Raw genomic sequence first — 25,147 nt, 5'->3', positions numbered from 1 at the left:
CTGTCTTGGAGCAGAAGCGCTTCCTTTGGATGAAGTCCGACTTGTAAACTGTTTTCCCTTTTAGGACCGTGCTTTGGAGGAGTTCCCCGCTGGCACACTAGGTTAAGGATCTCGTGTTGTCCCTGCAGGGCTCTGGTCGCTGCCGTGGCCTGGGCTCTATCCCTGGCTCAGGAGTGTCCACATACCTCAGGAGTAGCCAGAAGAAAAGGGCAGTCCCTGCTGTGGTGCCGTGGGCCAAGAATCTGACTGCAGCGGCTCCGGTCGCTGTGGAGGCGAGGGTTCGACCCCCGACTTGGCCCAGCGGGTTAAAGGACCTGGTGTTGCCACAGCTGTGGTGTGGGTTTGATCCCTGGCCTGGGAACTTACATATGTCATGGCCGTTTAAGAAAAAAAAAGAGTATGTGCCTTTGGTGTCCTGCCCAAGAACGCTTAGATCCTGAAGGTTTTCTCTGGTTTTTAAAGTTTCTTTGGAGTTCCTGTTGCGGCGCAGCAGAGTTGAATCCAACTAGTATCCCTGAGGATGTGGGTTCGATCCCTGGCCTCGCTCAGTGGGTTAAGGATCCGGTGTTGCCGTGAGCTGTGGTGCAGGTCGGCAGCTGCAGCTCCGCTTCCATCCTTAGCCTGGGAACTTGCATGTGCCGCGGACGTGGCCCTAAAAGGACAGAACAAAACAGAAAATAAATACGTGGTTGGTTGTGAATGAACTCGGCGTCAGCTGCGAGCAGAAGTCCACCTCTTTTTACCCGCCACGTTTTGCCCCGTTGTTAGAGATGTTAAAATGCGTGTCAGAGTTTACATTGCTTATTTATCTCCCTGAAATTAGACTTTTATTCCATCCCCACGTCTAGGCTATTACTTTAATATGTTTTTACTGTTTTTTTTTTTTTTTTTTAATTAAAAAAAATTCTTTTTTGTCTTTTTGTCTTTTCTAGGGCTGCTCCCACGGCATGTGGAGGTTCCCAGGCCAGGGGTCTCATCGGAGCTGTAGCCGCCGGCCTACACCACAGCCACAGCAACGCGGGATCCGAGCCGCGTCTGCGACCTACACACCACAGCTCACGGCAACGCCGGGTCCCCAGCCCACTAAGCGAGGCCAGGGATCGAACCCGCAGCCTCATGGTTCTTAGTCAGATTCGTTAACCACCAAGCCACGATGGGAACTCCTACGGGAATTTTTTAATGTTAAGTCTAATTCATGTTTTTCGTTGCTGTGCTTTTGTTGTAACATCCAAGGATTCGTTCCCAAACTCCGTGTCACGAAGCTTCCCTCCTGTTTTCCTCTCAGAGTTGCGTAATTTTAGGTCTGATCATTTTGAGTTGATCTCTGCCCGCGTGGAGGGGACATTCCCTGGCAAGCGGCTGTCCGGTGTGCGCGGCCCCGCGCCCTGAAGGGTGCTTGTTCTCTGCTCAGTGCCCCTGCTGGGTGCACACTAAGACTTGGTTGGACTGAGAAGAGCCTGGCTGAGGCTGTGGGTGACTGAGGGAAGCGAGCAGAGTGGGCGGGGGCGTGCTGTTGGGGTGAGGCCTGGGCTCTGACCTCAGCATCCAGGGCTCTCACGGTCTCAGGGGGCGAAGGCTGGAGGCCTTTCGGAAGTGGTGGAACTGAGCCAGAGGCAGCCTTCAAAGCCTAGTGCGATGGCCTGTGGGGTGAAAGCCAGCGGGGGTGTGGCAGGCTGGGGCTGGGGTCGACCGGAAAGCACCTGCCCGGAGGTTCACGCGCCCGTTCTGGGTGCAGTGAAACCCGGTCGTGTCTTACTGCCTAGACCGAGGGTTGGCAAACTTTCTGTTAAGGAGCAGGTAGGAGCTCTTTCCCTTCTGGGAGCCGCTGCCGCCCTTTAAAAATGCAGACTTGGGGTCTCCTGATGCGGGTGACAGCGCCGTGGTGCCTGTCTCTGTGGGGACGGTGGTTTTCTGGGCTCCCCCCATCTCTTCTTTCTCCTGGTCTCCCCCCGCCTCGGTGGAGGGCCTCCCGGGGGGGCACGCTGTCACAGCGCCACCTGCCTGGTGTCACGGTCGGTGTTGTCTTTGTTTTGAAGCACGCAGCCAGCAAGGACCCCAGGGAAGGCCGGGACGCCCGTGACCACGAGGAGCCGAAAGAGGAGATGAGCAGAGGTGCCTCTGACTTTGGGCGACAGCAGCTTTTACCCCCTTTCCCGCCCCTGCACCAATCGCTACCTCAAAACCAGTGCTACGTGGCCTCCTCGAAGTCACAGACAGGTAAAGCGGGGCCCGGCCGCTGCCCTGCCCTTGGGGGTTCCTGGCCTGTGCCTTGCTGGACGGGCGGCGCCTGACCGTCGGTGCACTCGGCCTGGGCAGGCGGCCAGCTCCCTGCCCCTCGCCCAGCCCCCGCAAAGCCTTCTCTTGTTCTCCATCCTGAGATGAAGCTTCTTTCCATTGCTGGAATCTGCCTGCTGGTCTAGACCCGCTTGAGAGGTCTCCTGGCTGATGAGTTTCCCGCTGCTGAGGGCGCCGCAGCGGAGGTCGCGCTGAACCAGCCACTTCCCGGCGAGCAGCCCCCCACTGTCCTGAGTGCACGTCTCCTCTCCGTGGGCACCTGGGGAAGTGGGGCCCACAGGGAGACACGTTCCTCCAGCCCCCCCGGTGGAGGAGGCCCTTTCTGTGTGGCTCTTGCACATCGGGTGAGGGCTCACACACGAGGGGGTGGCCTGTGTAGGGTGTGCCGGGGGCCACGCATCTGCAGGCTGCGCCTGGGTGGGGGCCTGTCTGGTATCATGGGTCACGTCTTCCGGACCTCGAAGCCGCTTCTTGCTCATAGGTGACTCCAGACCCCCCTGAGAGCGGCTGGGATTCTGCAGGGAATTCCTGCGGCCCTCGTTGGCCTGCATGCACAGCTCTGTGTCCCCTCCCTCCAATAAGTCACATTTTATTTCTGAAAGGTGGACCCAAGTTGCAGACTTCGGGCCCTTTGCCTCCAAGCTCGTCAGTGTCGTTTTCCAGAGCAGTGGAGTCTTAGGGAGTTCCCTCTGCTGCGTGGCCTGTCAGCACCCTTTGCTGCTCGGAGAGGGCTTGTGGGCAGCTTCCTGCAGCCCTTGGTGGTGTGATCTGGGCCGTCCCACACGGGCAGGCCTGTTTCCCTGGGTCCCGTGCCCGTCCTGGCCCATCTTCAAGGGGCGTGTGTGCAGACCGCCTCTCCCAGGGGTGGGTGTGGTGACTGTTCGTCCAGCGCAGACAGATCCTCTGGTCCCCCCGGTGGCTGCTGCCCCACTCAGCTCCTGGGGTTTCTGCCACAGGAAGCACCGCGGCCTCCTGGCCTGGCATCTGCCTGGTTTTTGTTAAGTCTTGCCTGGCGCCTCATGCCCTGCCTCTCTGGCTCCATTCCGTCACTGTTCTGGACAGCTCGTCCCAGGTTGGCCCTTCAGGGTGGTTCCGGAGCCCTGTGATGTGACCCCAGCGCCCCACGGGGACTCTCCGGCTCAGCTGGTGGTCCCGCCGGCCTCGTCCTTCCCCGGTCCCCGGCGCCCTCGCTCTGCTTCCTGGGGCCCGGTGCTCAGGACCCAGGATCAGCCCGTCACCCACTGGCCCTGACTTGGGCTCTTTCGACTCAGTGTTGTTTGTCTCCAAGACCGAAAGCCAGCTGGGGTTGCAGATCCTGGGGTCTCACGCCCGGGTGCGTGGCGTTGCCAGGATGTCAGAAGCCTTAGCTGTGTGAATGGCTCGCTGTTGGGTGGGAGGCTTCGGAACAGGTGCGTGCGGCGTGGGTAGCGGGACCCCGCATCCGGAGGCGAGGAGTGGGGCGTCGGCAGACGGCAGCTCAGGCCCCTGCAGCGTTTGGTCGGCTTGGCCTGTAGCGGCTCCGCAGAGCGAGCGGGGAGCCCGCAGGGCCAGGTTCCCGGGTAGGGGGCGGAGGTGTGGGGCTGCGGCCTCTGTGCCCTCTCCCCGCTGCCTCCCTGGCCATGCGTCATTACCTCTGGTTGGCGCTTGCGGGTCCTGTCTTGTGAGAAGTTGGGTCACAGTGGCGAGGGTGCCGCCCAAGCAGGAAGGTGGCAGAGTTGCTGGGGGCTCGCAGCCCGTGTCACTCGCTCCGGTGACTGCCCGGGAGGCTCCTGCCGGCTCGCCTGCCCTGTCCAGCGCGTGGGTGTCCCCGCGACCACACTGTGGCCCACGTGGCGGTTGTTCCCTCTCTCGCCCCCTGCTGTGGCAGGTGCTCCGACGTGCCTGCGAGGGGCCGTTGGCTTGACTCGGGTGCCCACAGCCCACCCAACTCTCCGTCCTTTCTCTGCACTTGGTAGAGCAAACGCCTGAGGTCTCTTATCAGCCACTGAGTGCTGCTCCTCCCTGTTGAAGCAGTGGGTATCAGCTGCTTTTTTTCAATCCTGGAACTTTTTAAAAGAATTAAGTACCACAGAGACCCTCGTCCTGTGAAAGCAGTCGACCTGGAACTGCTTTGCTTGGACCGGAGTCGGGGCCCCAGAGCCCCGCTCGGCCTCCCTGCCGCTGCCGCCCCCAGGGAACCTGGCCCCAGGTGCCCCTTCTCCCCCGGGAACCCTGGCCTCGTACTCCCTGGCCCCAGGTGCTCGGGTGGTGCTTTGGGCCGTAGCTTTGAGGCCCCCTCCCCGGGTCCGAGGGGCGCCCAGGAAGGAAGGGCCCAGGTGCTCCGGGGTGTCTGGAGGAGGCCCTTCCTTCTCGGCTCGGGGGCGGCCTGCTCCTGCCGGGCTGCGAGCCACCGGCTGGCTCTGGGCGCTTTCGAGGGAGGGGCTCACAGTCGCCCTCGTGTGGCTGGGTGGTTCCTCGTGAGGGTCTGACGTGTGCTCAGCTTTCCCTGCCCAGCTGACGGCCCCTGAGCAGTGCCTGTTGCTGTTGTGGGCGCTGACAATTTTGGTGATTAGAGTTTGTGAACTGTCGCCTCCCTTAAGAAACAGTTGAATGGCGTTTCTTTTCCTTTCTTGTCCCCTTTTGACTTTTTTTTTTTTTAGCTTGCTTGCCTTTTGTTTTAGCAGCTGCAGTATCGCGAAAGAAAAAACGAAGAATGGGCACCTATAGTCTGGTTCCCAAGAAAAAGGCCAAAGTGTTAAAACAGAGGACGGTCATTGAGATGTTCCAGAGCATAGCTCACTCCAGCGCCGGCCGCCAGGTGAGGGCGGGGCCGCCGGGCGAGGGCCCCCTGCTCCTGCGCGGCCTGACCCCAGCTCTCTCCGCCGCTCTGCCTGGCGGGCAGAGGCCCCAGCGCTGGGCTCTCGGGCTGCCGCACAGTCGCCTCCCAGCCCCGGGGCCTTGCTCACGTGGGGCTTCTCCGTTCCAGGGCGAGAAGGACCCAGGCGACGGCTCCCTCCATGTGAACGGGGAGAGCTTGGACCTCGACTCCGAGGACGACGACTCGGAGGAGCTGGACGAGGACGAGGACCAGGGAGCCCAGCAGGAGGACAGCAGGACCTCGAAGGAGAGTGCGCTGGAGCCTGACCGCGCCCAGAAGGTGGGCACGAGCCCACGGCGGGCCTCCGTCCGGAGGGCGAGCCTTCTGGGCCTTGATCCAGCCCCTGCGTACTTCTGGCTGGGGTTCTTAGGTGTTATTTCTCTTGGGTTTTAATTTAAAAAGCGTCCTTGTGTCACTGCTTTCATTTTAAAGAGGGAGGTACTGTTTCCGGAGCGTCTGTGCTGCCCGTGGCAGCGCACGAGTGCCCCTCCGCGCCGTCGCTCCTCCCGGGAGTCAGGAGCGGCCTCGGTCCTTTCCTCGGTCAGGAAAACGGGCAAAGCTGTCTGTGCCCGTGTCAGAGCCACGGTCTGACCTCAGACCTGCCCGATGCCAAATCCCGGCCTCGGTCCAGTAATGTTTTTTCTTTGGCGCACCACAGTGACTTTCGGCAGGACGTGGCATCGAAGGTTCGGGTAGTGTTTGCCTTATGTGGCAGGTGCTTAAAATGTCTCACTGTGGGCACCGGGGCCTCCTTCCTACTTGGGTATGCGCATGTTACTTTTTGTTGAGAGGATCTCGCATTCTGATGATTGTTTTCTGGGTTATGCCACACGTTTTAATGTGAAAGTTTATTTATGTTTTTTCCTTTCTAGGGCCTCACCCGTGGCACATGGGAGTTCCCAGGCTAGGGGTCGAATTGGAACAGTAGCTGCCGGCCCACACCACAGCCACAGCCACAGCCGCACCAGATCTGAGCCTCGTCTGCGGCCTACACCACAGTGGGTTTATTACCGCTGAGCCACGATGGGAACTCCAAGGTTAAAATATTTTTTACATGCAAATGTGAATAGTTTTCCCCACACGTGATCACTGATTATAAAAAGATGACATACCACATGGGTTAAGTGCCTTTTTTAATGGGAAAAGCAAACAAACTGTCTAATTATATTTCTCCCCAGGCCACAAACTGAGTAGTAACTGAGTCTCTAGCCAACATAGTCAAAGCTGAGAGGATGAAGGATCCAGCCACGGAAGCCCTGCTACGTACAGTCTGCTTGGTGCCGTCGCTGCTCCTGCCCAGGGAGCTGGGGGCGCCTCAGGGCTTGAGCCAAGTAGCCGTTTCCAGCTCATGAATAAAGACGAAGTGTCGTTTCCCTGTGTCGGAAAAATTTTGCAAGGTGTTTTATTTATAGTGCCACCGTTTAAAAGTCGCTGAGCTGGAGGTCCTGTCATGGCCTGGTGGTAACAACCTGACCAGTGTCCGTGAGGACATGGGTTCGATCCCTAGCCTTGCTCAGTGGGTTAAGGATCTGATGTTGCCATGAGCCGTGGTGCAGGTTGCAGACGTGGCTTGGATCTGGTGTTCCTGTGACTGTGGTGTAGACCAGCAGCTGTAGGTCTGATTTGACCCCTAGCCTGGGAACTCCATGTGCAGCAGGTGTGGCCCTAAAAAGACAGGGAAAAAAAAAAAAAGTTACTAAAGCTGACTGGACAACAAACCAGGCAAAAATTGCTTTGCTTTAAAAAAGAGGGAAAGTCCAAAATGCCACTTTTTTTGTTTGTTTGTTTTTGTTTTTAGGGCCACATCTGCAGCATATGGACGTTCCTAGGCTAAGGGTCAGATTGGAGCTGTAGCTGCTGGCCTACACCACAGTCATAGCAATGTGGGATCCAGACAACACCGCAGCTTGTGATAATACTGGATCCTCAACCCACTGAGCGGGGCCAGGGATCAAACTGGTGTCCTCATGGATATTGGTCGGGTTCCTTACCACTGAGCCCCAGACAGGAACTCCTAAACTGCTCCTTTCTCTAGAGAACCCACAGTTCCGTGCTTTTCAGAGCAGAGAGAGGTTCTGGCTTAGGCTCACGCGAGAGCAGGTTTTGGGATAAGCCTCAGGGTTGTGATCCGCACTGAAACTGCAGCTGCGGCGAGGGCAGGATTCTGCCAGCACAGGTGCTTTGCTGCTGCGTTTGTTGCCTGTTTTCCTCGTGTCGCCGGTTTCGAGCAGAGCAGTGCGGCCGCGCCAGGCCCCGTTCCCCCCAGCTGGTTCTCTGTGGCCCGGGCCTCCCCGTCTTCAGTCGCGTCACGTGGACGTGGAAGGTCTGTCTCCAGAGGCGTCTTCCCCTCGCTCACGTCGGCAACAGCCCTGCATGTGTCGTCGAGCAAACCTTTGACGCCGAAGTAGTTTGCTGCCAGAACGAGTCCGCAAATGTCCTTGGCCAGCGGTCGGGAATCCGTGACCCGGAGCAGGGGCGCCGTCTGTTCCGTTTCCCTTGGCCCTTCCCTCTCGCGGTGGCTGCAGTGCTGGATGACCTCTCTAGCGTCGCTGCGCTGACCTTTGCTAAAGGGGCTGGAGCAGCGTCGCCACCATCCTCTCGTTCCTGACAGTCCGAGTTGTTGGGCACGTTCCACCTGCGCTTTGGTCGTCCCTCGGCGGGGACTCTGCAGCTGCGCGGAAGGCCTGGTGTCAGGTCTCCAGAAGGCGGCAGGCGGAGCTGACGAGAGCGGGGCTGCGAGCAGGAGAGAAGGGTGGAGACAGGCCACCGCTTCTCTTGCGGGTTGGCTTGTGTTGGTCAGAGAAGCATGTCATCCTGTGCAGCACATGGATGGGAAAGTCCTGGACTCTGCAGTGGCAGGCACCACAGTGTCAGCAGGCCGGCTGCTAGTCGCCGGCTCCCCGAGGGCCCGGCCGCCCAGGCACTCGGCCCAGGTGTGGCCCCGCAGCGGAGCAGGCGTCCGGGCTGCTGGCCGGGCCTGTGGTCACGGGCGCTGGCGTGTCCGAGCGGGCCAGGCATGTCCTCGCCACCGACTCCGCCCTTGTCTGCCCGGGACCTGCTCTGGGGGCACTGCGGGTGGCCCCTGGGAGCCAGGCATTGTCTGCAGGGGTCCTGGCTCAGGCATAGCCCTGAGCAGAGCAGGAGCTGCCATTCAGACCTGCTCTCCTGCTCTCTGGTGGGGACGGGCGGGTCGGATGTGGTGGCCTTCACGTTCCGTGTCGTTGGGCTTGTTGGAGAAGGCGCCCGACCGACCTCACGGTGGGCGTTCTGTCGGGTGAGTTGCCCTGCAGCCTAGGGGCGGGTACGGCCGGGTTAGCTTGTTGAAACAGTGGCTTGTTGAAACACGTCATTTTGTTGTTCAGCTTTTTGTCCTTTGCATCCGCTCTGTGCTGGGTGGGTGCGGCCTTTTTGTGAAAGCGTTTTCTTTCAGCTTCTGGAGTTTGGGGAGTGTCTTTTCTTAGTGTTGCTTAAATTTCAAATTCAAGTTTAGCCAGTTATGCCGGTTCTTCCTTTTTAGCAGTTTGGGGGGGGATTTTAATTGCTGCCCCTGGTTCTTACAGTGATTGTTCAAAAATGTCTGGGGGGAAAATGCTAACACTAGAGATTTAAAGGATTTTTTCCCTGCTGGTTTCCTGGAGCTTATTTTCTGTCGGTGCACAGGGCTGTGTGGTGTTAGGAAGGCTTTTGTGTGGCTCGGATGGTAGAGCGGGGGTCACTCAACTTCCTTTTTGGTGGTGTGCTCCTGGGACATCCAGGGACCCAACTGCGGCCCCTGGCTGCAGCCTGTTCAGTCTCGGGAGGGGACGGGGAGGGGCTCTGATGAGCCCAGCGCCTTGGAAGGAAGCCTGGCAGTTGGTGGTGGCCACTCAGGATGGGGCCTGCCGGTGGTTGTGCCTGGTCACAGGTCACAGGTCGTTGGGACCTTGGTGCTTCCGCAGGAGCTGGTCTGGAAGTGGAGCCCAGGCGGCAGCAGTCGCGAGTGGGTGCGGTGGGCCGCTCGAGGGTGTGCCCCTAGCGCCTGCGGGCTGGTGGGAACCGTGGCGCCGACCCCTCTCGGGCCTCGGTGCACGAAGGGGTGGTGCCAGGCCAGCAAGCCGGCCTGCGCAGGAGCCCGCGGGCAGCTACTCGCTCCGCCCCGCAGCCGCACGGGCCAAGGGGAGTCTTCATTCAAGTGATCTGTTTCAAAACATCACGTGTTATCTTGCGTCCCTCCCGTGGAGGGAGGTGTGAAGGCCAACGGCATCCTGACTCTGCAGCGGGGGTTCACGGGTGATTTTAAGAGAGCTGTGCTCCCCGCCTCCTGCAGTGGGCACCTGACTCCGGGGGACCTGGGTGCCAGGCCCCGCGTGCTGTCCTCCAGCCCCCCGTGGCTGCTGTGACATCTCGCACGGGTCGCTTTCGGTGAGGGCGCCTGCAGGAGGGTGCTCTCTGCCGTGGGAGGCGGCCCCCGAGCCCGGCCTCCCGCTTGTGGTGACTGCGGGGGACGGTGTTCCCACGCCCCTAGGGCTGCGCTGTCCCCACGCGGCGTTTGGCTGAAGTTGCACGTGCGGCCAAGCAGCTTCTCACACGTTGGCTCCCACCAGTGTCTGTTACCCCGGGCGTCTTCACAGGGCAGCCCGGGCGGCTGTGTGTGAACAGGTGCGTTTGCCTGCGAGTCAGAACTGGCGACCCCAGGCTCTTTCTGTCCACTGCTGGGTCTGTGTCCCTTTTGCTACGCAGACCTTCTCGTCGGGGGTTTTGAATAAATTGAGGGAAGCCACCGTCTGGCGCGTCATTGGTTTCATTCTTTGTATATCAACCTTTGACGCCTGTAGAACCCTGATGAAATGTGGTAGATGGATTCAAAGTGGGTGAATGTTACGGTGTATAAATTACACCTCAGTAAAGCTTTTTTTTTTTTTTTTTTTGCTGTGACATGCCACGGATTAATGTGGGTTCTCAGTTCCCAGAGCAGGGCTTGAACCCGGGCTGCAGCGACGAAAGTACCAAGTCCTCACCGCTAGACCACAGGGAGCCCCTCAGGAAAGCCTTCCAAGCCCCGTGTGAGGCCAGGTTCCTGCAAGGTGCTCAGCCGCGTCGGAGTCAGTTCTGTCTGTCAGTAACTGACATTCCTTTCCCTGATGATTTAAAATGCCGCCTTTACCGTAAACCATGTGGCTTTTGAATGTGAGTCTATCGCTGGATTCTCTGTTTTGATTGAATCTAGACACTAACACTGAGTAAGTCTAGATGTTGATACAGAGAAAAAATGAAAATGGACGTCAGGCCAAAAGAATCTGGAAACAAAAGCGGAATCCAGATGCAAGTGTGGAAAGCCAAATAAGACGGCAGGGACAGTGGTAACGGTGACCAGCAATGGGCTGACTGTGTGAACTGTTCGCCAGACTGGAGAACGATGGGAGGGACACCAGCCAGTTCTGGGGCCCAACTCTTTTTTTTCCCTTTTTTCCAGGGCTGCACGCGCAGCATATGGAAGTTCCCAGGCTAGGGGTCAAGCCTCCACCACAGCTCATGGCAAGGCCAGGGATCAAACCTGTGTTCTCGTGGGTCCTAGTTGGGTTCATTACTGGTGAGCCACAATGGGAACGCCCCCGAGGCCAAGCTTGCATAAAAGTCTCACTCAGTGTTCGCCACGACTGAGCATGAAGTCACAGTGATGGGGTGGGGGGAGAGTGGGGAGAGTGGGCTCCCCGCAGGGGTGGCGTGGCGGGTGGGGAGGCTGGAGAAGGCCCAGCTCCAGGCCTGTGGACGTGGGGACAGGCGCAGCCACGGGGATCAGGGAAGGGGCTTGAGGTAGCGGCTCCTCTGCTCTTGTTCTTTGTCCTTATTCTGAGTGTGGCTTGTTTTCACTTGGTCTTACGTTCGTGGGATTGGTTTATGCTGGCGGCCATCTTCACCGCACTGAGCAGATGCGAAGCCGGGCGGGGGGTCTGGCAGGTGCAAAGCCGGGCAGGGGTCTGAGCCCCCCCCCGCCCCAGGATTGGGGAGTTACTTGCCTTTTCACTTGCACTGGGGAGTCTAGCTGGGGTTCGGTCCAGTTTCTCGAGCAGGGCACGTTCATGGGCCGCCCACGTCACCGAGCGCCTCTGCCGTCCTTGGTCGTTTCTGGGAGAGGAGAGGAGTCCTGAGGCCGGAGTGCCGGGTGGGAGCAGGCCCTCCGCCCTTGGGGCGAGCACGCGGGCCCGGGTGGGAGGTGTCCCGTGTGGGTGCCGTGCATCCCGTGTGAGCGGCAGGGCCCGGCAGCTCTGCTGCCTTGTGAACCTGGGACTCTGGGTGCTTTTACCTCCCGATTTGCGTGCCCCGATTTCCGAGAAGGCTGGCTCCCTTTTCGTATGTTTATTTGCCGTTTGCGAAGTACCCTCTGAGCGTCCAGGGTCTCTCTGCGCTGCCTTGTCCTTTAAGAGGCTTTTTGTTGGAAGGGAGCTCCTGTGTGCACGCTGGCAGCGCGCTGCCCTCTCTGGCGGCTCCCTCCTCCGGGGCGTTGGCCTCCTTGTGTCCCCACTCGGTGGACGGGGCAGGTGGGTGGCAGCCAGCTCTCTGGTCCCAGCCGAGGCCCTGGCCGGGCCTGCTGCCTGGGGTCTGTGGGCCGCCCCACGTGGCCTCCTTGCGGGCCTGCCGTCCTGGCTCCTGCTGGGCTCAGATGCCGGCTGGCCGCTGCCGTCCCTCCTTCAGGCCCCTTGGCCTGTCATCTACGGTGCGTTCCTCGAAGCTGCGTGTCTGCAGTCGGTCCCCAAGCCAGTGCTGAGAGTGACCTTTCCTCCTCCCGGTGCAGTTGCTTTAAAGGCGCTTCAGACGGTGTCAATCTGCCTCTTGCAATTGGCAGTTTCATTGCTCAGTATCTTTAAAATAAAAAACAACTCAATGAAATTTAAAGATAACATTTAAATAAAGCTGACTAGAGATGTCAGCATCCTACAGAGAGGCTGTATTTAATAGGGAGCATTTTAAAGCAGTGCTAATAGCAGTTCGAAGGAGGGCGAGCCGTGCTTTCTCCCCTCGCCTGAGCGCAGGCCTGGACCACTGTTGCTGTGATGCTGGAGGTGAAAAGCGGAAGGAAACAGTAATATTTAAGAGGACGTGGGAGGAGTTCCCGTCGTGGCGCAGCGGAGACGAATCCGACTAGGAGTCATGTGGTTGCAGGTTTGATTCCTGGCCTTGCTCAGTGGGTTAACGATCCGGCGTTGCCCTGAGCTGTGGTGTAGGTCGCAGACGCAGCTCGGATCCCGTGTGGCTGTGGCTCTGGTGCAGGCCGGCAGCAACAGCTCCAGTTCAACCCCTAGTCTGGGAACCTCCATATGCCAAGGGTGCAGCCCTAAAAAGACAAAAGACAAAAAAAAAAAAAAAAAGGACGTGGGAGAGGAGTTAGTTCCCCGAGAAGAGTTTCCATCTACAAATCCAGGAAAACCAGCTGAGCAGCTGCTGTAGCTGTGAGCTGAGCTCAGTGAGAAGCGGCACGTGAGAGCAGTAAGTGCCCGAGGTGCTTGGTGATGCCCTCATGGGCACCTTGTGCAGCAAACAGCTGCCCGGCACCCTCTGGGGCTTCTCCACCCGAGGGGGCCGGTGTTCCTTCAGCAGGTGTTTCGTTGTGGGTCTGTAAAGAGAGCACCTGGGACAACAAAGCCACGATGACCACACCTGCGAATGGGCCTGCTTCCTTAATGCCCCAGAGCACTTGGCAGCAGATGGAGCAGAAACGTCTGTTAGCTCTAGGACTTGGCTGCCAGAGGTCGGGGATGACCCAGTGTTTGTCTGAGTGAGAAGGTCCGTTGTCCGGGCTTCCTTTCTCCACGCTGTCCGTGAAGTCAGCAGTTCCGGCGCCGGCTGGGGGGGCGGCGGGGGGTTGGAAGTACGAATGGGGGGCCGTGATGAAAATGGCACATTTGTGCAGGAGCCCGGAGCACACCTGTCTGTCCCTGACGGCCCCGGTTTTATGCGAGTTGGGTTTTCGGTTTGTGGGCAGAGACCATGGAACGTCTCGGGAGCCTGAACCCCTTCCGGAGCCGGGGGGCGCCGGCCGACCGCCCTGAGCACCCTGGGACCCCCTGGCCTCCGCGTCCTATACTTAAAAGCACGCGTTGAAGGTCAGTTAGTTGTACGTCGGTGAAGCTGTTCTTCAGAGATGTGGAGATTCAACACAAAGCAGTGAACTGTGGGAGACGGTGTCGAAAGCCATTTTTCCATATCAGCTGAAGGCCGCCTAGGGTCAGCCACAGACCTAGAAGCCATGAAGGGAGAGGGGGAGAGGTGTGGCTTGTTCAGCTAAAACCTCAAGCTTCCTGTGAAAAGAAACGCCAGAGGTAAAGCCTGCGGAACTTGATGGGAAAATACGCATGTGCCGTATTTCGCGGCCCAGAGATTCCTGTCCAGTGTGTGGAGTTTGTGCAGTTGGTAACAAAGCCGGGACCCACTGACAGTGTGGGCTGAAGATGTGGCCCCAGGGGCCACCGTGGGAGGCGTGGAGGGGCTCAGCTCCTCCGAGCGGGGGGGCCAAGGACCCTGGGACCACACGGCCTCCCAGAGAGCAGCCTGACGGCTGGGAGCCGAGTTGGGCCCCTGACCTGGGCTTGTCTGGAGCGTGACCTTCCTGTGAAGTGCAGGTGTGCTCATGGATACAGCAAATGGGGGGACACCGAGTCGCCCCTCAAGCCAGGCCTGAGGGCTGGGGGCACTTAGGCTCTCGTGTAACCTGTGCAGGTCATTGCGTGAGGAAAGAGTCCCACGCCGTATTTCGAACTAGGCAAGAGTAGCCGTCACAGAAGCATTTATTTGAGTAGCAGGCCCGCGCGGGCCCAGCCTTGGCCCCAAGGGCGCGAGCTGCAGGAGTGTGAGGGCCCGGGCAGACTGGGCTCGGGGCAGGTGGGGGGTTTGCATCTTGCATGACTTCGTGGTCTCGAAAACCTTTCTACCCTGCATGCTTTGGTGCTTTTGTTTTTTTTGGGGGGGGGCTCTTTAGGGCCTCAGCCGCTGCATATGGAGGTTCCCAGGCTAGGGGTCAGATTGGAGCGGCAGCTGTCAGCCTACCCCACAGTCACAGCAATGCCAGATCTGAGCTTTGTTTGCAACCTACACCACAGCTCTTGGCAGCTTGGGATCTGAGCCTCATCTGTGATCCTTAACCCACTGAGCGAGGCCAGGGATTGAACCTGCGTCCTCGTGGGGAGCAGTGGGGCTCATCGCCACTGAGCCACGACGGGAACTCCCGCTTCGGTGCTGCTTTTTAATTGAATTCTCTCACACGGAGGGCGCGTCACTCGAGATGGCCTTTGGCACACGGCGGATGACCGCGTGCAGGCCGGGGCCACTTACTGGCGGGAGCGCAGGGCTGTGTGGACACCCAGCCCGGGCACCCTGTCTGCGTCGGGGCTCCTGGGGTGGGGAGTGGCCAGCCTCTCGGGTCCAGCCACTTGCCACGGAGGGTCTCACCTGTCTCTGTTTTGTTTCCGGCTCACCCGCGCCGCCAGGTGGACGGGGAGTCAGAAGAGGAGCAGGAGTCGGCCGGCACCGGGGAGGAGGAGGATGGAGACGAGTCCGACCTGGTGAGCCCGCGGCGGGGGGTGGGGGTGCCCTGCTCAGGGGAGCGTGGCTGGGGCGGGCCGACAGGGGTGGCAGCCAGGGGGCGCTGGGAAGGAGTGGGGCTGGCTGGCCCCTGAAGGCAAGGGCCATCCCCTGTTGGGGGTGGGCAGCCTCGTGGTGACCTCGTAGGGGTGGGGTCGGGGAGCGGAGCCGTAGGAGGCGGGCGGGTGAGCCACAGGCGGGCGGGGTCCCTGCCCGGGGTTAGTGCTGTCTGTCCACCCTCACGGGGGTGATGAGAGGGCGCGGAGGGGCTCTTGGGTCTGGTGATACACTCGTTTCTCTGGGACAGGGGTGGGAGGGGCGGAGAGCAGGGTTATAACGGGGTCGAGGGAGCACAGCACGGGCGCCTGGCTGGAGGGGATGCCGGGTGACGTCACCTGGACCCCTCCCTGCAGGCAGGCGAGGTGCCCAGCCCAGGGCCCAGGCTCAGGGCTGTCAGCAGGAAGGCCAGTGAGCTGCCCCTGGTGTGTCAGTTTCTCTCTTGAACACATTCTTTTTAATTTTCTTTCCATCCACAGTAAGCGGGACCTGTGAGGCCCTTGGATCAGACTAGTTAGAAGGGCTAGTGGTTTGAACTCTGTGTCTGTTCGTAACTTGTGGCCGTTAGTTACCCTTCCTATCCTGGGTTTTAGAAGCAGATACTAAAAGAAATCCTGAAGTGTCATCAATTACTTCTAATCTTGGAGTTCCCGTCGTGGCGCAGTGGTTAACGAATCCGACTAGGAACCATGAGGTTGCGGGTTCGGTCCCTGCCCTTGCTCAGTGGGTTAAACGATCCGGCGTTGCCGTGAGCTGTGGTGTAGGTTGCAGATGCGGTTGGGGTCCCGCGTTGCTGTGGCTCTGGCGTAGGCCGGTGGCTACAGCTCCGATTCAACCCCTAGCCTGGGAACCTCCATATGCGCGGGAGCAGCCCAAGAAATAGCAACAACAACAACAAAAGACAAAAAGACAAAAGACAAAAAAAAAAAAAAAAAAAATTACTTCTAATCTCTTTCCTTGTTCTCCGTGTCATTGCTGATTTGGACGTAGATTCTGAAGCAGGTTGAGGCTTTAACGATTGGGTGCCTGTTTTTTTGTTTGTTTGTTTGTTTCTTATTGTCTTTTTGCCATTTCTTGGGCTGCTTCCGCAGCATATGGAGATTCCCAGGCTAGGGGTCGAATCGGAGCTGTGGTCACCAACCTACTTCAGAGCCACAGCAACGCGGGATCCGAGCCGTGTCTGCAACCTACACCTCAGCTCACGGCAGTGCTGGATCCTTAACCCACTGAGCAAGGCAGGGGTCGAACCCGCAACCTCATGGTTCCTAGTCGGATTCATTAACCACTGGGCTGCGCCGGGAACTCCACGGGTGCCTGTGATTAAAGTGGATTCTGGAGTTCCCGTCATGGTGCAGCAGAGACGAATCCGACTAGGAACCATGAAGTTGTGGGTTCGATCCCTCGCCTCACTCAGTGGGTTAAGGATCCGGTGTGGCTGTGAGCTGTGGTGTAGGCCACAGACGCGTCTCGGATCTGGCGTTGCTGTGGCTGCAGTGTAGGCCAGCAGCTGCAGCTCTGATTCAACTCCTAGCCTGGGAACGTCCATATGCTGCGGGTGTGGCCCTTAAAAAGCAAAAATAAATAAGTAAGTAAATAAATAAATAAATAGTGGATTCTCTTACTGAGCTCATTTGTTTAGTTCCGGGGTAGAAGTTTTTCATTCCTTCTTTTTTGTCCCAAACTCAAGTAAGATTCATTTTAATTTTCCTGGCCTTTTTTTTTTCTTCCTGTTAAAGTGACTGAGCTTAGAGTGATGTTTAGGGAAAAGCGTCAGCGTCTGTAAGACCTAGAAAAATGTCTGGATGTGTAATTAATCTTCTGGTTGAAGGATCAAGATACAGCAGGAAAACAGAGCTTCTGGGACTTTCACTCAGGGTGCCTGCTTTGCTCTTTCTGTTCCTGCCCTTGGTTCTCAGAGCTCTGAATCCAGCATCAAGAAGAAGTTTCTCAAGAGGAAAGGGAAGCCTGACAGCCCCTGGATCAAGCCGGCGAGGAAGAGGAGGCGGAGAAGTAAGAAGAAGCCCTCCTCCATGCTAGGTAAACGCGGGCGCCCACGCAAGCAGCGCCGGGGGAGGAGGCGCCCAAGGCTCTGGCTGGGGCTCTGCCTAAGGTTTCGTTTGAATGGAGACACCACTGTTTAAAAAGGAAAAACCATCGGAAATGACTGTCAGAGCTGTCGGGTCCCCTAGGGTGGTCTCTGCCCAGCAGACCTCCCGCGATGCTGCGGTTGTCCTCGCGGCCACGGTTCCCTGTGTGCCCAGCAGTCGAGTCCTGCCCTCAGTGTCCTGTGTGCATGGGGCCGTGGCCCACGCGGTGGCTCTCAGCCCTTTGGTCCGACTCCTTGGTCTGGAGGTGGTTTTGCTAGAGGGCTGGCAGGAAGGGGGCGACCCTCAGACGTGGTGGGCGGGGTCAGCCCCTGCAGCTCTGCTGGGCAGAGGGTGATGCCTGCGTCACCCAGGTGGCCCTTGGTGAGTCTCACCACCCGTGCGACAGGAGGCCTCCACCACACTCACTGTGTGCCGGGTCCTGCCGCCGCCCCGTGCAGACCCTCCCTCTGCCCCTGGCCAGCCCACCCGCCGCCCAGGCGCCTCTGCGTGCATGGTCTCCATGGGCACGTCCTCCTCAGGCCGCCCTGTGCGTCCCTCTCGGAGACGCTGCGTTTGCAGGTGGTGGGAAGCGTTCCTGGGTCTGGCCTCCCCTGCTGCACGCTCGTGCTTCTGCCAGTTCTGGGCTTTTTCACGTAAAACGGTGGCTACGCTTGTGTACAAGCCTTTGTTCGCTTGGAGAGATACTTAGCAGCGGAAGGGCTGAGTCTGCTCCATGTCTGACTTTCAGGGAGCTGCCAGGCTGGTCTCCGAAGCGCTTGTCCTGGCTGCACTGGCAGCCCCCGTGCTCTCGCCAGCACTGCTGTGCTCGGCCTCCCGTTTCCCCGCTGCTGGTGGGTGCGCTGGAGCCTCGTTGCAGCTGCCCGTCGTAGTCACCCAGCGAGTAAGGGGGGGCCCCCTTGGCAGTTGCGTTTCTCCTTTTGTGGCTTGTTTCTATCTTTTGCTCCCTTCCTTCGAAATCAGAGGAGCCGCCTTCTGGTGCGTCAGCACTTCCATCAGTATTGGAGGCACATCTTTCGTCAGGTGCATGTTTTCCAAGCATATGCACCTAGTACAAGTTTTAAAGATATTTGATGAAATCTAATTTGTGGATTATTTTCTTTGAACATTTTCATGCTTTTTGTGATCCCAGAAATCCTAGCCTTAACTAACCCAGGACAGAGAGATTTTGTCCCGTGTTTCCTTCCTGAAGTGTTAGAGTTTCAGCCGTTGTGTGCAGGTCTCTGATCTGTTTTGAGGGTGTAGGGGGGCAGCTCCCGTTTTGCATGTGGCTGCCCCGTTGTTCTAGCACGTTGCTGGCGTTGGGCGTTCTTTCTTTCTCCACCCTGTGTTGACAGTCACCTTGTGGCTGTTCCTCGGTTTCCCGGGGCTGCGTCACTGATGAACCGCCCTCTGTGCCAGCACTGCAAGGCTGCAGGGCCTCGTTCCCCCTTCAGTTATTGCCACCTTCCTCTAGATTCCCCGGTAGAGGAGCCGGTTTGCTAAGCAGGGGAGGCAGAGCTGTCCCCGGAAGTGCAGAGGGCCGCGGGAGCCTGTGTGTGCCGGCGTCAGCTGCGTCCGGTGGCCCGCGGGGTCTGTTGACCCACCCGGCACGCGCGGGGGCCTGTGTGGCGGCGTCAGCTGCGTCCGGTGGCCCGCGGGGTCTGTTGACCCACCCGGCATGCGCGCGCCTCCCGTGACCCTCCTCTCCTTCGCTCAGGTTTCCTTGTTGCTCTGATCTGGACTGTCAGCCAAGGTCAGGACGCCTGCTGTGGGTCTCCTTTGGCCGCTGGGAGGCGTTGTAGACCCAAGGCCAAGAGTTACTGGGGCAGGGGCTCCGTCTTTGCCGTCTTGGGCACAGTGTCTGGATCCACGCCTAAATGTTCATCACGGGCGCGTTTGCATCTTATTTCCTCCGCGAAGTGTTTACAGCTGCACTGGGGCTACTCCCGTTCTGCAGTTGGTGGTCCGTGTCGCTGGTGGGGGCTTCTCCGTGTCCGGGTGTGGGTGCCGACGCCGGCGTGAATTCACCTCTGGACCCCGTGCCTCTGGATTCAGCCCCTTCCTTTCGGAGCATTGAAGTGGTGCCGGTGACTGTTGCTCAGAAGCTTGGCTGTGGACTGTGGGCATCTACGCTTGGCTGGGTTGTTGCCCCGTGTGCACGTTTTCACAGGCACCTCACACACCCAGGCAGTCCGGGTGCGTGGACAGGCCTTTCGTCGGCACGCGCCTCTCGTTGGCACGTGCCTCTCATTGGCACGTGCCTCTCGTTGGCACGTTCAGATTGTGTGGCCCTCCCGGGTGCCGCGCCTCCTTGGCGGGGACTGCCTGCAGCCCGCGTCCCTCTCTGTGGGTCCTGAAGCCCGGGTGTCTGAGGTTGGGCTGGTTTCCCCACAGCCCTGCACGTCTGCGACGTCTTGAGCTCGAGCTCTGAGCAACAGCTGCTCTTTCAAACCTGCAATTCAGGTTTTCCTGTTTTATTTCTTTTTTAATTCTTTTTTTTAAAGATTTTTATTTTTTCTATTACAGGGTTTTTTTGTTTTTTTTTTTTTTTCCTGATTTTTTGGCCACACCTGCGGCATATGGAGGTTCCCAGGCCAGGGGTCTAATTGGAGCTGTAGCTGCCGGCCTCCACCACAGCTCACAGCAACGCCGGATCCTTAACCGGCTCAGCGAGGCCAGGGATCGAACCCGCAACCTCATGGTTCCTGGTCGGCTTCGTTTCTGCTGTGCCACGACGGGGCCTCCTCTGTCGCGGCTGGTTTACAATGTTGTGTCAATTTCTGCCGTCCGCCCGGCGAGTGACCCGGTCGTACAGAGCTGCATGTCCTCCTGTTTGGTTTCTGAGTCGTGCTCACGGAACGGCGCTTCTGCTGGTGCCTCTGACGGCGACACCGCTGTTACCTCGTGCGGACGCTGCGGAGAACGTTGTTTTTACCCGTCGGCACCTTTGCTTTGCTCGGTCCAGTGCCCCCTCCCGGGACCGCTATGGGGGGTGGGGGCTGGCAGGATGGGGTGCCAGGGAGACGGCAGCCAGGCAGTGGGCCTGGTGGCAGTGGAGTCCTTCGTTGTCTGAGCGGCTTCCTGAGCGTCCCTCGCGACGGCGAGGCCCGGGTGCCGTGCTTGACATGTGTGCCTTTGACCTCAGGTTCCGAAGCCTGCGCGTCACCCTCAGGAAGTGCAGAGCCGATGGCGCCGGGGGACGGCTCGGGGTACATGGAGGTGTCCCTGGACTCCCTGGATCTGCGTGTCAAAGGGACGCTGCCATTGGAGACGGAAGGTGACGGCCGAGCGTGGTGCTGCTCCCCCGTGTGTGTGGCTCCCCAGCGGGAAGTCGGGGCACTCGGGTCAGGTGACCCGAGAGGTGCCAAGCCGACGCAGGCCAGTGTGCTCGAGTGAGGCGGGCCTGGGTGGGGCAGCTGACGTCCCGCCGCGCTCCGTCATCCCGAAGTCAGAGGCGTCCTCGTAGGGTCCTCGGAGCAGGCGGCCTGGCGGGGTCAGACGCCGTTGCGAATAACATGGCTTTCCGCTGTCTCTGGGCCGATGATGTTCTGTTGAAATGTGGCTTCCAGGCAGCGGCCAGTGGGCGGTGCTCCGAGAGGTCGCTCCTGGGCCTTGAGGTCGCAGCAGCGCAGCTCCAGCCCGTGGCTGAGCGAGGCGCACGGCACCGGGCAGCGCTCCGTGCACGCACCCTGTGCTCCCTCCACTCAGGTGCCCCCCTGGCGCAGACCTTTGTCGTGAAAAGTCATCCAGAGCCGTTTGAGGCTCTTGGAAAGTCTGTTTAGATGCAACGTGGAGAAAACGTACAAGCCCGGTCACTCCCACCTTGTGGCTTTTGCGGCCGTGGGGTGCTGACTGCTGTCAGAGTCCAGCCGCTCGTTCCTCAAAGGACATGACCAGCTTGCAGGGTTTGAACACGGGAGGGATCTGATTCACCTGTTTAACTGAGGAAGTCGGTTCTTTAGCTGAAGACACTGAGCGCGGGCTTGTCGCGGTTCTTCTGCGGTCTCCGCCTCCCGCTTTCTTCCTCGTGTCTCAGGTCTCCAAACCTCTTTTAGAAGCGTCTCAGGAGTAGTACGAGTTCCCCCTTCCCCGAGGGGGCCGGAGGTGGGGCCAGCGCAGGGGGGCTCCTGCTGCCCCGAGTCGCTGTCTCAGCTGAGCTGGCGGGTGAGTGACGCGGCCTCCGCCTCTGTCCCTTTCTGGTAAAAGTCCGGGCCAAGCTGGCGAGAGTGGCCTGGAGGAGGGCGGAGACGCGGCCGGGCCGCCTGCGTGTGCGTCGGGTGGCTTCCCAGAGTTCCTCCTCCCGGTCGGTGGCCCCGAGGGCAGATCCACTGGGCCTGCCCAGCCACATGCTGGTCTGGAGAGACGGCGGCGCTCCCCGCCCCCCAGCGCCCCCGCTTTGGGTGTATCCAGGGCTAGAGTTTCAGAAGCGGTCTGCTGAGCGGCCGCTGCAGACCTGCGCCTGGCTTCACACCTGTGGTGCTCATGCGTCTGGCCTCGTGTTCCCCGCTTTGCTCTCAGAGCAGGCCACTCGGAGGGTCACCCCGAGCTCGGGGAGCCCTTGACGCGCGTCTGGAGCGTGTCCTGGCTCAGAGGCCTCGGGCCCTCCGCAGGGGAGGGGGCGGCCGGGGCCTGGCCTGCCAGCCTCCTTCCCCGGCTGTTGCTCAGGCAGGGACACGGCGCGCGCCTGCCTCTGGGAGCGTGGTTGGTCGGGGGCCTTTGGGCCGCAGGTCGCCTCCTTCCCAGCTGCTCTGCGCCTCGTCCTCGCCGCAGGCCAGCGAGGAGGGAGCTGTGCTGAGCCCGCGGAGGAGCGCGCCGCGTCCGGTTTTCTCCGCGGTGTGCCCACGGCTCCCTTTCCGGCCTAGTAAACGGGCTCTTCATGCTGTTGTGGGAGGGATGTTCTAGACGCGAAATGAGCGAGCTGCCTCCAGACCCTTCCCAGTTGAGCCGAGTGTTTGCTTTGTGGCTGTGCTTCTGAAGCCAAGCGAGGAAGACAGGTGTTTCTCCTGTGTGGGAAGCAGAGGACCCGAGAGCAGCTGGTGCCGGCTCCCTCCCCGGGGCGCACGGTGGGCCCTCCCCCAGGCTGGGCCGCAGGGCCGGGTCCACGCTGTGCGGTGACACGCACGCCTTCTGTGTGACTGCAGGGCTGGCCAACGGTCCCGACGTGGGGGAGACGGACGGCCTCCAGGAGGTGCCCCTTTGCAGCTGCCGGATGGAAACCCCGAAAAGCCGAGAGATCACCACTCTGGCCAACAACCAGTGCATGGCCACAGAGAGCGTGGATCACCAGGTGAGCGGTTTGCCCTCTTAGCGCCGGGGCCCCGCCGCCCACGCGCACAGTCACGCCCCTGGCGACAGAGCCAGCGCAGCTGGGGGCTCTGCAGGGAGACGGTGCGATCGTGGGCGAGGGCGAGGGGGCCGCGGGCTTCTCTGCCTGGCTCTGGGCACGGACGTGGACAGCTCGAGAGGCAGAGCTGACTGAGGTGCTGGTGGCCTTGGCACGTGTTCTGTCACTGGCAGCGTCTCCACAGACCCCTCTACCTTCTTCAGAAGAACTTTTCTCGAAGAAGCGGCAGGTAACCTCTGACCCTGCCTTGCAGCAGCAGTGGTGGCGGCGCTGCCAGCTCTCCAGTCCCTCCCTCTCCCCGGGCCCTCTTGGCTCTGAGCTGCATTTTAGGCAAACCCCATTTGCCACTGAACATCCCAGCGGTGCCGTCTGAGGCACAAGAGAAGGTTGCCTCGCGTCGCCAGACCACAGCAATTTCCCGTCTCTCCTGAGGCTTGGCTTCCCCGTGGAGGCCGGCTGGGCTCCGAGCCGCGAGCCCGTTCCGTCTGCCCTCTGGGCACCGCCCGCTGCAGGCCTGGGCTCGGCCCCCCTGAGCCCCTGCGAGTGGGGCTGGAGCTGTCCAGGCACTGGGGCTGTGATGTCGTGCTGGCCGTGCCACCAGGGGCTCAGCCCCCTGCTCGCAGCGTGTGTCCCCGCTGTCCTGCCCTTGGTCCCCGTGTGCTTGGAAGTTGCGCAGGGGCGGCTTTGCAGCTCTCCTGTTCCTCCCACACTTTGTCTCTGGGGACTTTGCGACTGGGGGGCTGTGGCCGCGTGTCCCCCAAAACGGGCTTCCTTTGGGTGGGGCGGGCGAGCCCCTCCCCCGCGCTCTCAGGTGAGAGGGGGCTGCCTGGCGCCTTCCAGCCCCTTCCTAAGCTCATCTCCTCAGGCTTCAGGGTATTGGGCCTCCAAACTTGGTGGTAAGAGGAAGCTTAGACCCAGAAAACAGCACAAGACACATCTGGCCTAACAGGTGCATTGGGGTAGGCGCTTGGAACCCCGCAGCAAGGCCAAGAAAGGAGCCGCCATCCTGGCCCGTGTCCTCGTCTCGAGCCTGTGTTTTCAAACCACTTCGTTGTCTGAACACGTGTCCCCAGACGCCCTGCTCATCTGCCTTCTTGTCTTTCCGTCCATCGGTGGATGGCTGGGCTCTGTGGCCGTCGGGTGGCTGGGCTCTGTGGCCCTGGGTCCGTCGGTGGATGGCCGGCCTCTGTGGCCCTGGGTCCGAGTCGGCGCCTCCCTCTGCGCCTCATGCAGAGGCGGCCCCGCGACGAGGCAGGCGCTCCTGCACGTCGCTCATCGGAGGTTTCTGAGTGACCGTCCGCTTAGGAGCCAGGCGGTTTCCGCTGCCGTTTCCTGGCTCGGCAGAAGGTCTCAGACGAGGACGGCCCAAGCGCCAGCCTTTCTCTTCATTTCCGGGTCTTTCAGGGGATGAGTCACGCTCTGTGTCATCTTCTGGGGTTGACCGTTGGTGTCTCTTTGGACCCATTATGAAGGCGCGTAGTTAAGTGGGGTTGATGAGGCCGCCCTTTCTCTGACTGTTGAGGCTCAGACGGCAGCCCTCCGCCCCCTGGGCTGCAGGACCCTCTTCCTGCCGGGCCCTGGGGCTGCTGCGCAAGGTCGGGACCAACCTTCAAGTGAGGCTGCTCGAGTCGCGTGCCTCGCCACTTCTTCCACAGCGTGTGCCGCGATGTTTTGTGCATTTACACGATCTGTGCAACTCAGGGAATGAGCGATTTCCATGGAGTCACAAAATCATTCAAAGTGCAGGACACCTTGCCGTCTAGAGTTAGGTCCCTAAAGCTGGCGGACAGTGGACTGAGGGTTTGTGTTATTGCAGCAGATCTTTTAAGAACTCCATGCTGGAGTGTCGTGGGCAGTGGTTACGATCCGACTAGGAACATGAGGTGGGGTCGGCCTGCCTGCTCAGTGGGTAACGATCGGCGTGTGTGAGCTGTGGTGTAGGTGCAGACGCGGCCGGATCCGCGTTGCTGTGGTTCTAGCTAGGTGCTACAGCTCATTCAACTGGAACTCATATGCCGGAGCACCAAGTAGCAACACAACAACAAAAAACAACAAAAGACAAAACAAAAAAAAAAAAAAGAAACTCCCATTGTAGAGCTTTGCTTGGTGTCCAAGGAGAGTGCCCACAGGAGTCTGCTCTGAATGCAGAGCAGGCATGAGACCCGCTGTCTTACTAAACTCGACGTTAACGTTTTGTAAACAGTTAAAACCAGGACGTTTCCATTGAACATTTAAAAAGTCATTTTTTTTCATTAAAATACGTGCCTCATATGATAGGTTTATTGCTATTTTAAAATAAATTAACATTTTAAAAATTACCTCTTGGAGGTCCCGTTAAGGCGCAACGGAAACGAACCCGACTGGTATCCGTGAAGACGCAAGTTCGATCCCTGGCCTCACTCAGTGGGTCAGGGATCCAGTGTTGCTGTGAGCTGTGGTGTAGGTCGCAGACATGGCTGGGACCCCACATTGCTGTGGCTGTGCCGTAGGCCGGCAGCTGTAGCTTCGACCCCTTGCCTGGGAATGTTCATGTGCTGCGGGTGCAGCCCTAAAAAGCAAAAAACAAAAGAAAAACCCACAAAAAACTCTTAATTTCTAACATGGTGAATATGAACAGATGTACCCCCCCCTTGGACAAAAGCCTGTTGGGACGCCGTAGTAAGAGGTCACTGAAACCAGAGATTTTTAGGAAGCGCCAGTCTCAACTTCTCTTTGCTTCATTTCTCTTGTCATGTCCTGTCCTCTTTCAAGCCCCCTTTGCCCTGGTGTCTTTGTGCCCTCAACTGGAAGGGGATCCTGGCAGGCTGGGTTTGAGAGTCCTGGTGGCTGGCCACGCTGGCCCCGGGTCCAGGCGGGGCCTTTCCCGGGTACCTGCTCTCTGCAGACCCAGGGAGAACCTCTGGGTGTCCGGGTGCCCTCTGGGCTGGGATCCATGAGACTCTGCGTCGGGCG

The 25,147-nt window shown here is 59.5% G+C and overlaps 1 protein-coding gene across 6 annotated transcripts in view; it reads left to right on the top strand.

The window, feature by feature from the left end:
• The window catches only part of EHMT1 (euchromatic histone lysine methyltransferase 1), a 137,581-nt gene that overhangs the window by 69,211 nt on the left and 43,223 nt on the right, over positions 1 to 25,147 (top strand). For 2 of the 6 annotated variants that reach the window (XM_021081197.1, XM_021081198.1), the window contains 7 exons: positions 2,037 to 2,217; positions 4,935 to 5,092; positions 5,261 to 5,431; positions 14,614 to 14,688; positions 16,681 to 16,801; positions 19,997 to 20,128; positions 21,993 to 22,138. In XM_021081197.1, the coding sequence (XP_020936856.1) occupies positions 2,037 to 2,217; positions 4,935 to 5,092; positions 5,261 to 5,431; positions 14,614 to 14,688; positions 16,681 to 16,801; positions 19,997 to 20,128; positions 21,993 to 22,138 (984 nt within the window). The remainder of the gene's footprint in view (positions 1 to 2,036; positions 2,218 to 4,934; positions 5,093 to 5,260; positions 5,432 to 14,613; positions 14,689 to 16,680; positions 16,802 to 19,996; positions 20,129 to 21,992; positions 22,139 to 25,147) is intronic. The other 4 variants (XM_021081200.1, XM_021081199.1, XM_021081202.1 and 1 more) reach the window with 4 other exon arrangements.

The sequence above is a fragment of the Sus scrofa genome, unplaced genomic scaffold (assembly GCF_000003025.6).
Source record: "Sus scrofa isolate TJ Tabasco breed Duroc unplaced genomic scaffold, Sscrofa11.1 Contig1206, whole genome shotgun sequence".
Classification (NCBI taxonomy): Eukaryota; Metazoa; Chordata; class Mammalia; order Artiodactyla; family Suidae; genus Sus; species Sus scrofa.
The sequence above is the reverse complement of the archived record's forward strand: the minus strand, read 5'-3'. Positions and strand labels throughout refer to the sequence as shown.